The sequence below is a fragment of the Pezoporus occidentalis genome, unplaced genomic scaffold, assembly GCF_034315485.1.
Source record: "Pezoporus occidentalis ecotype Australia unplaced genomic scaffold, CSIRO_AGI_Poc_V1 ctg168, whole genome shotgun sequence".
Lineage (NCBI taxonomy): Eukaryota > Metazoa > Chordata > Aves > Psittaciformes > Psittacidae > Pezoporus > Pezoporus occidentalis.
The window spans coordinates 387,200-403,517 of NW_026913510.1; the positions used below are offsets into that span (position 1 = coordinate 387,200).

At 43.7% G+C, this 16,318-nt stretch overlaps 1 protein-coding gene across 4 annotated transcripts in view; it reads left to right on the forward strand.

Annotated features, from left to right (window-relative positions):
- Positions 1 to 16,318, forward strand: part of FGFRL1 (fibroblast growth factor receptor like 1) — a 176,441-nt gene that overhangs the window by 85,562 nt on the left and 74,561 nt on the right. For all 4 annotated transcript variants that reach the window (XM_062613500.1, XM_062613499.1, XM_062613501.1 and 1 more), the window contains one exon: positions 3,747 to 4,019. In XM_062613500.1, coding sequence (XP_062469484.1) covers positions 3,747 to 4,019 — 273 coding nt within the window. The remainder of the gene's footprint in view (positions 1 to 3,746; positions 4,020 to 16,318) is intronic.

Consider the following 16,318-nt stretch of genomic DNA (forward strand, 5'->3'; position numbering starts at 1 on the left):
ACCAATGGACACCCAAAGTGACCTATGGCAGGGCTGCTAGCTCCTAAGCGCTCTGCTCTTATGGCAATATTATAGGCATATTATGGGACAGTTCTGTAAGATGAGGAGCTCCCTTCAGTATCAGTGGTGCACATGAGAAATTGGGGTGCTCGGCATAGTTTTTCTGTGTCTTTTTGCTCTGATCATATCGCAGAAGATGGAGCTGCCGTAGGCAACTAAACTCCAGGGTAACCTGGGTTATTCTGGGCAGCTTAATATGTGGATTCAGAGTGGGAATACCATATAGTGCGGGATTTCATGGTATGTTGTGTGGTGCAGCTCTGTGTCAGCAGCACCACTGCACAGGGGATGCTGGAGAAGGGCCTTTTTGCAAAGCATACTTCCCCCTCTCCACCTCCTCCCCTCTAAATACTGACAGTGCAGAGCGGGGAGATGTGCCAAAGTATATTTTGACTTGAAGAGCATTCATCTGTCACTGCTGCAGTCCCAAGGCAGGGCTGGGCCGTGTGGATACGTAGTGAAATAGGACCCGGTGGATGCCTGTACATTAGGAAGAGAGACAGAGATCCGTGACGATATCAACATTTTATTCTTGCTTAGCCATCTACAGGAGGCCCAGCTATCACTGGCTTGCCAGGGCCTCTGAAGCTCTGGTTGCAGAGAGAGAGCACTGCTTGCACAGAAAGTTATTAAGGCAAAGATGCTAGGTAGTAAAATGGGAATATTTACAGCACCAAATGAACAGAAGAAAGGTTTTAGCATCTTTGTCCTGAGGCTGTACCTTATTGAGGAGTGCATGCAGCTGTATCTGGCAAAATAAAGCAAGAAAAAGGAGGGTGGGTGGATTTTTATTCCTCATCCTGATAAAGTCGCTTGAGGGGCTAATGAAGGGCTGCAGAGTACCAAGCTGGTGTGTTTCTTTTCAGACAGAAAAGCCCTAAGAAATGCAGCCTTTCCTAAATGTCATAAAGGTCTGTGAATAGATCCTGTGACAGGGCACGATCCAGTGATTCCTCAGAATGAAAGGTCAATCAAAGGAAAATGGCACCTGGGAGAACCAATCTTCCTGCTGACCCAAACATGTGACGGATCCAGAAGCAAGTCTGGTGCCATCGGGAAAGCTGCTTCTGCAGCCTGCCCCAGTGAGGCACATGACGTGACTGGGAAACTATCTGATTCCTCCGGGTCTCAGAATTCATCAGGAGTCAACCTGAATGTCGGAAGGAAAAGGATTTTGAAGGAGCTACAGCAGGCTTCCAAGTCAGGAGGAGGGTGCTGTCTCTCCAATGTCCCTGCTTGCCCTGCACCAAACATTTTTCCCTAGCACTAATTATAGATCTGTTTTTGCTATTTGAATATGCAAGGAGTAGTATCCTGGCTCACGAGTAGATTGCAATGAAGCTACTCTTAAAGTCTGGTTTGGTTTAGTAGGGCTCTAAGGCAGAAAGACCTCTCCAAGGGCCAACCCAGAATTTCAACAAGGCCGTGGAATTGTCTGGGCATTTCTGTTCCTTTACACTGAGTGGAACGCTGCACTATGTAGGGAAATGTAGCAGGATTTTGGGCTGGATCCTCACATGGTGTTGGTGAATTCTGCTTTATCAAAGCCAAAGACACATACACACCATCCTCCCGATGGGTGGATTTTCTCTTTAAAACACTCAGCATCATGACTTGTGTCAGATCAGCATTCAAAGAATCTTGGCATTATCTCTCCATCCACAGAGCTGGAACGTTCTCATAGCAGCCTTCCAGTATCTGAAGGGGGCCTATAGGGATGCTGGGGAGGGACTCTTCATTAGGGACTGTAGTGACAGGACAAGGGGTAATAAGCTCAAACTTAAACAGGGGAAGTTTAGATTGGATATAAGGAAGAAGTTCTTTACTGTGAGGGTGGTGAGGCACTGGAATGGGTTGCCCAGGGAAGCTGTGAATGCTTCATCCCTGGCGGTGTTCAAGGCCAGGTTGGATGGAGTCTTGGGTGACATGGTTTAGTGTGAGGTGTCCCTGCCCATGGCAGGGGGGGCTGGAACCAGATGATCTTAAGGTCCTTTCCAACTCTTAACTATTCTATGATTCTATGATTCTGTGCGCTGCTGGATGGGCAGGATTTCTCATGGTGTTTTGCCAGTGCCCTTGAAGTATGGGAGGGCACTGTCACTCTCAAGATGCGGTCCCAATGGTGTCTGAAGGAGTAATACAGAGATGAGTGTTATTTTTGCCAGGGACTGACTTCTTTAGAGTAAGTACTCTCAAGATGCCCACTTTGGGTCTTGAGTAGTTCATCAGGATCTGAATGTGTCTAAGACCCATTGGTTTAACTAGGCTCTTAGTTGAAATAATTAATGAGTTTCAATCTAGTTCATGACTCTCTTCTCAGCTTGAGCAGCACGTCTGCTCTCCAACAAAGCTGCAAAATTCATGGGTGAGATTCAGCATGAGTAACTGCCACAGCAGTTCTGTAGTCACTCAGGAGCTGGACTGTATGTGCTGCCTTAGTCATGCTGGGGAAAATTCATACAGGCATTGGAATAACAGGAATTAGTCATGAGGAAGTGCAAATAAAAGCTCTGTATCTTATCCCGTGTGAGTCCAATGCTGCAAAACACTAGGAACAGGAGTCAAACATGAGGGAACGGTTCCAAACCCCACAAACAGCTTGTGGGTTTTGGGTGCAACTCGGCATCAGCAATCCTTAGCAAAACATTTTGTCCTTATGCAAGAGCAGAGCATTTATTATCACACCCATTAATAGGTTGTTCTGGGAAGAGCATTGCTATTGCAGTTTGTGTGGGGAACTTGTGCAATGAAAAGGCAGAAAAGGCAGATGCAGGAGAAAGACTGCTTCAGCTTTTCAGAGCCTTGGGAAGAAATTCCCGTTTAATTCAGCTGTGGGACCATTCCCACTGCTGGAATCTTTATCACTTCTGTTTTCTGAGTGTTGGCCTATCCAAGAGCATCCTGTTATCGAATGGCAAACAGTGTGCTCACTCTGTGGCATTCCAGGGACACTCTGTTTTGCATGAAATTATCACGTTTAACAAAGAACAAATATTTGTCAGTTGGGTCAGACCAGCAGGGTTGCTAAGGGAGTTTATGAAAATACCCTCTTTTGGACTGTAAGCAATGTTAACGTGTCAGGTTATGCTGTCTTTTGGTGAAGTGCTACCCAATGAATGCTTTGTGTCCAACAACTGCAGGCTCATGCATCTCAGAAAAAAACCATCTGGTGACTATTAAGGGGAATTACTGTACATACAACATGAAAGGATTGAAACATGGGGGGGTGAGGGGGCAGTGTTTTGTTTTAAGTGCCAGTGCTGTTACTAATTTTGCCTTCAGGATAGGTGTTGAGTTTAAAACAACTACAGTTGCTCTACCAAATACAGCTGAACATTTTGTGTGTTGGCCTCCTCCTTGCTATAGTAAAATGAGGGTGCTTTGGAAAAGCAAAGAATCAGGCTTCCCTGGTGGATTAGCATGAGCTGATGATGATGGCAAGGCTACAGCTTCATGTCTTGCACAAAGCAATATCTCTGTTGTTTTATCCTTCTGTAATTGCCTGTATTTTAGCCTTGATTGTAAGTGATTTTTGGTAAGCACCTTTCACTTTATCTCTGTGTAAAAGTCAGTGTAATAGCCTGATTGATGACTTGTCTTTAAATCAGTTCTATGTCACTAGCAAAAGCAATAACAGCTCACTAGCAAAAGCAATAACAGCTTCTCCTCTCTCTGTTCTTCCTTAGGCCCCCCAAGGATTGCAGATAAAGTGATTCACCGCCAGTCCGTGAGGCTAGGGAGGACCATCAAGCTCCTGTGCCCAGTGGAGGGTGACCCCCCACCCCTCACTATGTGGATGAAGGATGGCCGCACTATCCACAGCGGCTGGACAAGGTTCCGAATCCTTCAGCAAGGGCTGAAAATTAAGGAGGTGGAAAGTGAGGATGCGGGGACCTACATTTGCAAAGCCACCAATGGCTTTGGCAGCACCAATGTGAACTACACCCTCATCGTGATTGGTGAGTAGGGCTGGAGAAAAGCCAGGCTTCACCTACTCTGGGGTATGAGAGCAAGCTGATTTCTGTGTAGCTGTCAGTGACTGTAGATTTGCTTTGCTAATCATTTACTGACCTCCACTCTTAACTGGCCCTTTCCAGTGTTTGAGGATTGCCAGAGCTGGCTATGTTGCTGCACATCTTCTGCTGCAGCCAGCTGCAGGCAGATAAGATTACGCAGTGCCAAAGGTTACAAATAAACAGGAATGATGCAATAGTCACTAGGGTCCAGATCACAATGAATTCCACACAGGAAAGGCTGTGTGATAAGGAGAGGTCACGCTGATCTTTATGTTTGCTGTTGTAGTTCTCAAAACAAATGTTGAGGCACCCGTATAAAGGCATAGAGCTGGAAGATCCATGCATTGAGCTTTTGCAAAGCATGGTGTCTTTGGGAATAATAATATCAAGGTTGAAATGAAGCTCAGAGCTGGCATATGACCCAGGGATGTGCAGCTCCTGAGAAATCTCCTTGATGGAGGCAGGATTAAAAAAGCGTCAGATCCTGTCTTGGTGACCATGGTTTCACAGGCTGTGCTTTTGAGCATCTTCAAAGGGCTTGCTTGGCCTGGCAATGGGATTTTGGGGTTATCTTCTGGGCTGGGAATTCCTGAAGGCCCCAAAGATGCTTCTTTGGATAATCAGAGATTCTGCTGCTGTGCCTGTCATGGAAATACGCTCATTGGTCCTTGTCTGTGAGAAGGGAAAGAGCTGGATGAGAATGTGATGCTGAAAGATGCTGAGGGAATAGAGAGGGTTACAAAGCAGGGGGTGAGATTACGTATTGCTCATCCTATTGCCTCGTTAGCATTCCAAGTATATGGTCTACAACGTTCTGTTTCTCACAGACAGTGGAAGAGAGGATAGAGTTTAGGGCATTTGCCATCTGCCTACTGGTTGGCACTTGGCCTGGTTTTGTTCTGTTTCTCCTTCTTCCCCTTTGCAGTAGGAGTGCTGCTATGGACTCAGAGCATGTAGCAGACACTTGGTGCTGCTTGATGGAGGATTATCACCTGATAACAAGGTGATTCTTGGAGAATGCACTTTGCTACAAAGGCAGTAAGGGAAATAGACCAGAATGTGAAAGTCTTATCAGGAAAGAGATGTTTAGGTGAGGGAAAGCCTCTCGTGACATGACTCCTGTAGCATCAATGGGAGAGAGCCACAAAAACCATCTTATAGTTTATATGCTTTGCAGATTTGTTTTTTCTCATTCATCTCTTTCCTGTACATGTTCATCATCTTTGCTACAGTGAACAAAGTGGATATAATCTATAAAGTGTCATGTCTATACAGACTTATTTTGGACGTGCTTTCCAGATGGTTTGGTGAAGAGAAAGAAATGCTGCAAGAGCCTGCTTCACTCCTGCTTGTGCTTTTGCAGTATGTGGAGGCTGCCAAAGGTTTTGAACTTCTGTGTCATCCAGCATCTTTTGTAAAGCTCAGAGCCCAAGCCACATCCCGTTGTTCCAAGGCAAAGAGGCACTGAGGTATCTGTGAGTCAAAGAAGGCTCTGACTATTCTTGGTAGCACAACAGAAACAAATGAAAGGGAAAAGCTGGAAGCAGAGGGTAAAAGTTGGACTAGAATTCAGGAAAGATTGAGGCAAAACCTCCAATTCAGTTGCTTGGGGAAATGGGATTATCAAATTTAATTGTGTTAAGAACAATAGTGTTCATTATATTTGGCACTGAAAAGCCCTGGGCGCAAACACTACTTATTTACAGCCTCATCGGGCAGCTATGGAAGGAAATGGCAAGCTCCCGCTGGTCTGCTGTGGGTGTGAGGTTGAGCCCTATGCAAACAAAAATTGGTCACCAAGTGCCAAGAAAAGGGTAACTTTAAACTAAAAGTGTGGCAGACATATGGGCTCGGTTATCATTCATCTCCACGCGTCCTTGTTGTAATGCTGCTTAACCCCCATACTTCTTAGCCTCTGTGCACCTTCCTTCTTTGACTGACTGTGTACCCTTGTGCACTGCTGCTGCTCAAACCATTTTCGATGGATTGCTTATGTCCCTTTTCTCCAGTGGTACAGAATGTGTTCATGTAATGTTTCAGACCAATTGCTCTTCACTAGAGCAATTTCCCCTGAAAACAAATGTTCCTTCACTGTCTTTCTTGCCAAAGTCTGCAAGTAAACACAAGGTATCACTGACTTATTCTTTCAAGGGACCCAAACGTTTAATGTGTTGACCAGATGCTTGTGTTCGTCTTGGTGAAAATGCTTTTGGTTGAGAGCAAATTAATCCTTTGTTGACTTTTGAGGAGGCAGTGATTTAAAACCAACTGCATGTCAGTTTTGAGGATGAAGATCAAATTGATGGAGCTGTTTTGCTTGTGCCCCAGAAAGCACAAACTTCATTAGGCTGAGTGGCTTTTTGAACCATATGGCCTCTTTATTCTCCCACTCCTTCAAAGGAGAAAAAGCCCTCTTATTCCAACTTTACTGCTGACACCAAACATGTAAACCCATGCAGGTGTCAGACATGGGAAAGGTGTTTAAGATATTAAATCTAGAATAGCGTTAAAGGGTTTGTTAAATGTTGGACCTTGGAAAAGATAAAACTCTTTTGACATTAAAACATCCTGGAAACTTAAGGAATAATATTTGGAATTGGTACAGTAGCTTATTGAAAGGTTTTGGACTTACCCTACATGCTTTTAACGGAGCTCTGCCACACTGCTGGAAATGTCACACCTGTGTTATACACGTGTACACTGCAACAGGATAAGATGAAGGTTTACCCAAGGTTCTACAAAAAGCTGAGACTAAAGTTCAGCAGCCCTGAGCCTCTCTGCCTGCGTTCAATGCTATACAACTCTTATTAATCTTAGCTCTGTAATCTGTTATTGTATAGGGAACCAACAAAAACTGTGACATGGTACATAGGAATAAGAAGGGCAATGGTTCCACCAACGTTAATGGGTGCTGGCAGACATGGCAAAGATGTGCTCCTTGTCTCCGTTGCAGGTCGGTCTCTGTGAGGTGTATTAATTTTGGTATAAGCCTGTTTGAATGTTGCTTTGTGGCTTTCATGACTGATCTTGCTTGCAAGCAGCCAGCTCAGGGAATGAGCAGAGCAAACTTAAGTCTGCCTCTGCATGTCTGGTAGACATACCTACATGTTGCCTGGACAGAGAACTTCTCAGTCTGCAAGTGTGGATGAGACAGATTACTGTGATTTTACAACAGTAACTAAGGCAAAGAGAGACCAGGTGATTAGTCCAAGGCCACATAAACTATGAGCTGTGGCTCAGAGTTGAGTCTAAACCTCTTAACTCTTATCCTAAAAAACTGTTCCTCCATCACTTTCTAAACTCTTTTCTTACTAATTTAGCATCTTTGTGCTGCTGTGTTGGAAGGGAGTCTTCTCTAGGTTTTTGATCTTCTTTCTCACACAAAGGTTTTGCCAACCCAGATGGCAGCAATTGGTTTCTGCCCTGCTTATTTCCCCATCTTCTCAGATGATGGGGCCTGGATCCCAAAGATCCAAGGAATCCTTCTCTAATACATCCCTGCATGAAATGTAAGCCAGTAAAAGCAGATAACCAATATAAGTCAAATTTACAATTTCCTCTCCTAGCCAGCCTTAATAGTTTTTGTGGCTTACCACAAGATTTGGGATGCCAATTACACTGCAGACAGATTTACAAATGCTGGAAGAGGAACTTCTCTTTAATCAGTATTAAATCAGTAGTGCAGTTATTAAGCACAATAGTTCCTTTTTGTGGAGAATTATCTGTAGCTCATCAAAACAAATGTGCTGTACCTTTCCAGAAAGTTATTTGTACAGTGATGCCCATGAAAATCTTGTCTTTAAGGGTTTTTTCCCCAGCTGAATCAATTCAGAAGAGCTGATTTATGATCTGCAGGTGTGAAAAAGTTACTTTATTTGGGTTTTAGATGCTTGGTTGAAACCTGTGGTTTCTTTACTGCGGAATAAAACTCCCTTGCCAGTGTGCTCTAAAAGGAAGCCTGAGGTCAAAGAGGAAGAAACACAGCATTTGAATAGCTGCTCACTGTTTGAAAACTGCCCACCTTGTGTGCTGTATGGAGGTATGCTTTGCAGAGAAAAGTAGCATGTGATGATGCAAAACTGAAGCCTGTATCAGGCTGTGGCCAGCTTAGAGAAACTGAGGTTTCATATATGGAGCCATCACACGCTCCAGCCAACAGGTCATCCTGGGAAATCTTAGCCTAAATAGGTGAGATTCGCCTGACTTATAAATAACTGAAAACAAAGTCTTCTAATAAGGAAGTGCTGGACAACCTTCACTGCCGTCTCTTGCAATTGCTGTTTATTATTGCAATAATAAACAGCATCACTTGTTCCAGAGGCCTGGTCATTCTCTGAAAGGAAGATTGTTGGTGAACAGCTGTAGGAAGGACTATTAGTAAATATTTATGCTGTAGCATAATGACCTCTTTCACTAATGCTCAACACAGAGGACTTTTCACTTGCAGAAGTGTTATGGGCCAAGTCCTGCTAGGTGTGCCAGCATTGCAACATGCAGGGCTATTGCTACAGGTGCTTCCAGTAAATACTTCATCTTGCATCAGTTGCTCAACCAAGTGATGAAAGATCCAGCTCTCTATTTTCGCATCTGCCTGCATGTTTCTTATAACCTTCTGCAGCAAAGAAAAAGGAAGCAGCGACAAGAGAAGGGTTTGGGATTGTCTTTGCACTGTCGACTTCTTGCTTTGCTTAGGGTTTGTAAACTGCCAAAGACAAATCTTGCTTGTGTGCATGTCAGCACAAGAAAGATCAACATTTAAATCCAAGGAACAGCTGCTCCAGTGTTTCTCCTTCTTGCCCCATGTCTCTGACTGTGGCAATTGCTTTTGCTTTTCTTCGGATTTATTTGGAGGACGGTTTTGGTGAAGAACCCATCATCCATCCAGTCCATACACCCTCTTGTGCCTGGCCCTCTGAGAGACTGAGCCACTTGGCTCCATTTGGGCTGTGGACTGATAAAATCTTGATGCAGAGAGCAGGAGGAAAAGTGCAGCTTGTTGTCCTAAACCTCTGATGGGCTCTTCAGAAATTGAGCTGCATCTCATTTTCAAACAAATCAAATTTACCATTAAATGTCTGCTGTCTGTCTGCTGCAATTGATTGCTTTGAGAATCTTCCCTGACATCAGATGATTTATTCTTAAAGTAGCTTTTTCCTGCTGAGCCAGCTGCTATTTTATGCTTTTTTTACAGCTTGTCCAAAGACAGCTCTCTTTGATAACAGACATGTGAAAAATTTGCATTAAAATAACCTCTTTTTTTTTAACAGTCAGCATAAGTATCCTGAAAAAAAAAGAAAAAATCATGGCAATGTCTGAATGGGTATTTATTTAAATGTGCTTTTTTTTTCTGCTCACAGTAGTAGAAAATACTGTGCGAAAAAAATCACAAGTACAGTAAAATATGGTTTGCATTACAGCTCTCCAATGAAGTAATCAATCCATGTCTCAGAACTCATTTACAGTGCAAAAGCTGAGAAAACATTTGTAGTCCAGAGTCAGGTGCCTCCAGCCATCTTGGAAAAGCATGACCAATTCATTGGTGTTTGGGTTTTGGCCTCTTAGTAAACTCTGGGGACCAGAGAGAGATGTGCTCGGCAAGAAGATGTGAATCAACACTGAGTCAGCAATGTGTGCACCAAGGGACTGCTAATGCTAAGCAAAAATTGGAATGAGTCAACTCTTAAAAAAAGGGGGAAAGGTGCTATATTTGCATTTGAAAAGAAGATGGTGTAGCTTGTGCTGGTTGTGCTATGGAGTTAGCAATCCATCTTTAGCGCATTTACTTCAACCCGAAGTGTGAAAGGCAGCCCATCCAGCGTGGGACCGTTAACACAATCACAGGGCATATAATCATGACTAATGATGATTAGTCAGTTGTTATATGGAAATGAAGAATTCCTTGTGACAATAAACAGTAACAAAGTTCTCATGTTTAATTTGTTCAGGCCCCAATCCGGCAGCTGGATCTACGTTGGTGGCCTCCTGTGCGCATGCAGTGTGATTAACACCAGATGAGGATCTGGCCATAGTCACTGATGCTTAGTAATGGTTATGTTGCTAATTAAAGCTCAGATTGTTTTTGGCCTTTGGGAGCCTTAGTTTACTACTCGAGGCCTAACAATTGCAATCATTGCACAAGGACTTCTTGTCCCCATGTGGTGTGGTGTCACTAGGTCACAGTAACCCCTCTGTGGAGATGCAGGTTCATAACAAGACCTGTCTTCGTTGTGTTACTAAGTGAGGGGGTCCTGCATGTCAGCCTGTGGGAAGAGACTGTCAATATGCATGAAATGATTCCCTTGACTAGAGGAATCAATGAAGTCCTTGGTACAGAAAATGTGTGTATTGCCATGTTTTGGTGCAAACTCATAGCTAGAAACTTGTTCACTTGGAAATGAAGCTCCTTTTCCACTGGAAGTGACTCATCATTGACTAATGATGCCCTCACCCAGTCAATGGCTCTTCTTTCTGGGTGTTTATTAACGTAGGCATAAAACACACACCCTAGCCAGATTTGGTGTGCTTAACAGCACAAGTATGCTAAGCAATCAATCAGGAGTTCCTATCCTCTGAATTTCAGTGGTGCTTCATTTCCTCCTCATTTGGGGAATCCCACTCACAGCCCAACAAAGTCCTGTCCCCATATGCAGTATGTTGAGTCTTGGACAATGTCCGCTGTCTGGGAGAGGGAAGAAGGAGAGAGAAATGCTCCAAAATGAAACAGCGACTCTTCCTGGGTTGCTGCAGAAAAATGATTTCACTAGTTTTCATCATTTTGATGGTGTTACCTTAGATTGTTGTCACAACAGCCCATAATAATTTGTTATTGAAAAGCTCTTTCTCCATAGAAAGGTGATGATGTGAGCACCAGTATTAGCTGTAACTATCCTAAAAATGACTGATCAAAAATGTAGCACCAGGTGATTTGACTGATGGCTCTCACTGAATGGGTGTAAAAGGCTGAAAAAGTCACAGCTGGGCAGCAGTCTTGTTGCTCCAAGTCCAGATCTATAATGTAACTCAGTGCTAATGCTGTATAATGTCCACAGTTTTTACAAGATCTTTGTTAGGTTTTATTAGTTTCATTTGATTTTGTAACAAACTTTACAGTATGCTTATCAATACATCATGTTCTGGCTAACAAAAGCAGCACTGTTTAAGCTGATCTCTTGTTTTCCCTTCGTGAAGCTGTAACATAGAAGCCAAGTTAAGAAGGTGACAACACCTGTTCACAATTTAAAGGAAATGAAAAGATTTTTTTTCCATGGATGTAAGCATGAAATTCATACATATCTGTATGGATATATAATTTCCCACCATACTCCATCCTGTGGTAGACTGTGGCAAAGCCAGAGCTGCAGCCAGTGGAAATTCGAGGCATGCAGGACATATGGATGTGTTTAGCCCACAATCCTTTGCAGATGCTTTGGAGTGCGTAGAGACTGCTACACCCATGCAAAAAGTAAGCTGCAGCTCTGTTTGCTGAATGAATATTGTTTGGGAATAAAAACAATATACACAATACTGGGCAGGCTGACATTAAAAGCGCGTTTGATCTGAGCAATTTATAGCTTCCTTCTGTTAAATGATATTAATAGAATTAGCCTCTGATCCCAACGAGTTTGTGGTTTACATATCAGGTTTTTCTTGTCAGTATGTCTGAGGCTAAAAACATCTTTCGCCTCTGACTTTATAGAATCATAGAATAGTTTGAGTTGGAAAGGACCTTAAGATCATCCAGTTCCAAACCCCTGCCATAGGCAGGGACACCTCACACTAAACCATCTCACCCAAGGCTCTGTTCAACCTGGCCTTGAACACTGCCAGGGATGGAGCATTCACAACTTCCCTGGGCAACCCATTCCAGTGCCTCACCACCCTAACAGGAAAGAACTTCTTTAAGAACTTCTTCCTTATATTCAATCTAAACTTCCCCTGTTTAAGTTTTAACCCGTTACCCCTTGTCCTGTCACTACAGTCCCTAATGAAGAGTCCCTCCCCAGCATCCCTATAGGCCCCCTTCAGATACTGGAAGGCTGCTATGAGGTCTCCACGCAGCCTTCTCTTCTCCAGGCTGAACAGCCCCAACTTTCTCAGCCTGTCTTCATACGGGAGGTGCCCCAGTCCCCTGAACCAGAGTTGTCTTTGTTACTATCTTCCATACATCTATTGGAGAGCATTTCAGCCTGTGTGGACAGAGCAATGGTGATGTGCACAGCCATTGATTTGTTCACATCTATGGATCTATGATGCTGCATTTGTGAGTAAAGCCAAGGCAGTCCCTGGTCAAAGCAGGTGACATGTATGTGTGTGAAAAGCAGGCATACAGATGGTGGTCTAGATTACCAGTCAAGATCTGCTGTGATTGCAGAATTTAAGAGTATTTTGATTAATAGCACCCCAAGTAATGAGAAGCCATCAAGCTAGTTGCATGCCTGATCATCAATGGTTTTGAGATATCTACCAACTTGCCAGCCGTCCAAGATGAACGTCTTCCTCAAGTAACAGGATCTTTCAGTTGACTTCCCCACTGTACTCCCCTTTTCCTGATAGTGTTTCCTTGGCACTTGTTCTCCATCCCTCTATTGCTTGCCAAAGGCTGGGAGTGAAGGACTTAACGTGGCCTTGTTGGCCTCAGAGGACCACTGAAGATGAGTTGAGTTTCATCGACACAGTGTCTTCAGGACAGAGTGCTCCAGAGAGAACTGTGCCCCATTTCCTAGTGCCCAGGGGAACCAGCTTTAAGTTGACAGAGGGAAGATTTAGATTAGATATTAGGCAGTTGTTCTTCCCTGTGAGGGTGCTGAGACGCTGGCACAGGGTGCCCAGAGAAGCTGTGGCTGCCCCATCCCTGGCAGTGTTCAAGGCCAGGTTGGACAGAGGGGCTTGGAGCAAGCTGCTCTAGTGGAAGGGGTCCCTGCCCATGGCAGGGGTTGGAACTGGATGAGCTTTAAGGTCTCTTCAAACACAAACCATTCCATGACTTTATGATCATATAGCTCTGCTGTCCTCCATTTGCCCAATAAATACCACAGTTACCTGGTTCTTAGCCAAATTTTAGACCTGTTGATACCAGTTAACTCAGAAATACACAAGTGGCACACTTGTAAATGAAGGTGCAGTGTATAATATTTATTACAGGGAGAACAGCACCAAGTTGGGCTATTTTATAAGGTGAAACTTCAATGTTGATTTTGGAGACTCCCCCTTTATGTGTAAACGCACATACATACCACTGATTGCTCACATGCTGCTTCTTGATCTATGCATGCAGGTATGTTGCTTGTTAAAATGTAGGTTCTTCAGGAGGTGTATTTTTACATTCCTGCAGGGTTTGGTTCTGTACCTTTCCTGTGCTGTCTTTGGCATCAACATTAAAAAAGAGATGAAAAAAGAAGGAAAAAACCAACCAACAAAACTGCTGGCAATTAGTGTCTAAACCTATTTTTAAATCAGATTTATTTTTGTTTCAGGAGAGAAAGAGCGTATTCTACATTGTGCTTGATGAATAATGTCATTGTGCTAGAACACTTGTTGATTCTCCTTTATAATAACGTGGGTTTCATGGTGAGAAGACCTGAGTGTTTATGTTATATACTTTTGGCAATAAATTTGGAAAAGAGGAGGGGGGGGGGGGAAAAGCACTAATCCCAGGAGTTCTGAAACCTACACTCCTTCTTAAATGTACCCTGTTAAAGACATTAAGTCCCTTGCAAACATCCATCTATCAGCAGTTGAGAGTTTGTAAAAGGCGTACTTTGTTCTGAACTCCCTGCCCTACTGATTATGCACAGTTCTTTTATTCTGTGAATAGGATGACGACCCCTTAGCCTGGTAATGATGACAGATTTATGTATTTTAACACCCAGACGCTGCTGTATTTGCTAAGGGCTGCCAGACTCCAGCAGTGCTGCAACTGTAGTTTATTTTCATTGTCAGTTTGTGCTGCTTTTTAAGGTGTTCTGCAGCCACTGGAAGCAGTACCGTGGCTGCTCGCAGAGGTTGAGATGTCAGGATGTTAAGAGCATAAGCCACCATCCTTGGACTGTTTCCACTCATAAAATGTCAGTTTTACTCTGGTTGCACTCACGGGGTGGAACCTGCTCCTTGCACTGAAGCCAGGGAAAAGAGGGGAGAAATAAAACCCCTCTGAGCAGTAAAAGGAATCAGATAACATAGAATTTATCCCTTCACTTTCTACTCCCATGATGTACTTTGCAGCTCTTGAGTTAATGTTTTGAAGAGAACCTTCTATTAACGTCTAGTAAAAGCAAAGAACATAACCATACCTTGCAAGCTTAGCTGGTAAAGCACTGTATGGGTCAATACATCTGTCCTCGGCGCGATGCATCTGTCTGTGATTTCTTTTGGGTTGTTTTAAATTACTGCAAGTGGCAGAACAATAGGGAGACAAACAGTGAGAACAATGCTGTTGTTCAATAACGAGCTAAATCATTAACAGGACTGTGCAGAAAATATTCCATGTCAGTTAAAGGGAAACAAATTATTTGATTTTCCATTGCAACAAAGGCAGTTGATGTCTTTCTTCTTTTCTTCTTTCCATTCCTTTCATCTCACTGTTCCTGTGAGTGTATATAATTTTCTTACAGACACACTACAAAGGTCAAACAAATGCAGAATATGATGCGTTTCTGATCTCTTCATGCCAACCAAACCACTACCTCTGAGTTTATCACACAATCCTAATGACACATAGGGCTTTTATGGACTTTGGTTTTAGGTTTGTTTTTTTTTTACTTCCAATTCATTGTTTCCCTGAAAAATGTTGTCAAGTCAGTTGAACTCTTTAGATGAGTCAGTTTTCTGCTTCACTGTCAACAAAAGGCTTGGAAATATTTGGGATTAAATCCTCCATTACGAAACTAATCTGTTTTGGAAAAAGCACCACCACCGAATTCTTTGCTGATTTTTCTTTGGCCCAACAGTATATGTTTCACTTCTTAAAGAGAAACCGTGTGAGTTGGCGTGTTGGGTTTGTGTTGGTTTTTTCAAGGTAGAATAAATGATGGTGACATTTCCGTTGAAGTAAACAAGGATCTTCATCTTACCTTTGTTGAATGTGTAACTGACAGGAAAGGGAAGAGCTGGTGACAGTCCTCCTTGTTCACTGGCAGGGAATTTGGGACTGGAGTTGGGTTCACTTCAGACGCAGGCTGGGATTCCCAAACCTGTCTGCTGCGCTCTCCCGAGCAATCCCAGGAATCTCTTCAAGGAGAGGAATGGCACCCCCCCCAGTCCCAGCACAGGCCAGTGTTTGTGCTCTGTTTGCAGTGTCTCCTGACAACTGCAAACCCACTGCAGTTTCTCCTGATAGCCTTTGGGTGTGCTTTGGCAAGAGAAACTCCAACCCAGGAGGAAGTTGTGGGAATCTGACATCAAGGGGGGTTTTCCAGCTCTTGGGAGCTGATTTGGTTTGAGTGTGGTTTCATTAGTCCCCTTTCCTTCAAAGAGGCTTGGAAGATGCAGCAGCCTTCGCTTGTGGGAAGTGAATAATATTGAGGGTGAATTTTGAGAAGCAGATCTGTGCCTTCAGCTTGAAATGCAGGCAAGGTGCTAAATGTGCTCCTCCTGTACTGACAGGCATGCTCCTGAGATGGGAGCTAAATAACAGCTAAATAACCCATCCTGCTCACACTGGTGGATTGGTTGGCTTTGTCTATGGGGACCCCATCATGCCCAAGGAAGCTGTGAATGCTCCATCCCTGGCCAGTGTTCAAGGCCAGGTTGGACAGAGCGCTGGGTGACATGGTTTAGTGTGAGGTGTCCCTGCCCGTGGCAGGGGGGTGGAACTGGATGATCTTAAGGTCCTTTCCACCCCAAACCATTCTATGATTCTATGATTCCCTGTCTTCTGGGATTGTTTTCAGAGCCTCTGGGGAGGTGTTCAAGGAGCTGTAATCACAGCCATGTGAAAACATGTCTATGTGACCTTCAAACAAAACAAGGTTGTTCTCTGGGTGCTCCATCCTTGAATAATTATGGAGAATTCTGTGATGGCCCCTTGAAACCTTGCCATGATAAACAGAAGGGCAACAGCTTTCAGGGGTAGATCGGTGGAATTGCATCAGAAAGGAGTTTGGCCACCTGACATCCTCGGTACTGTCAGAGCTCGTGTGTATCTCCAATCTCTGACAGGAATGATTTGGATATATTTTACCCATGTTCTAGATAAAACCAGGGTCATGGACATACTTAACTATAAATTAAACTGTTAAACCTTA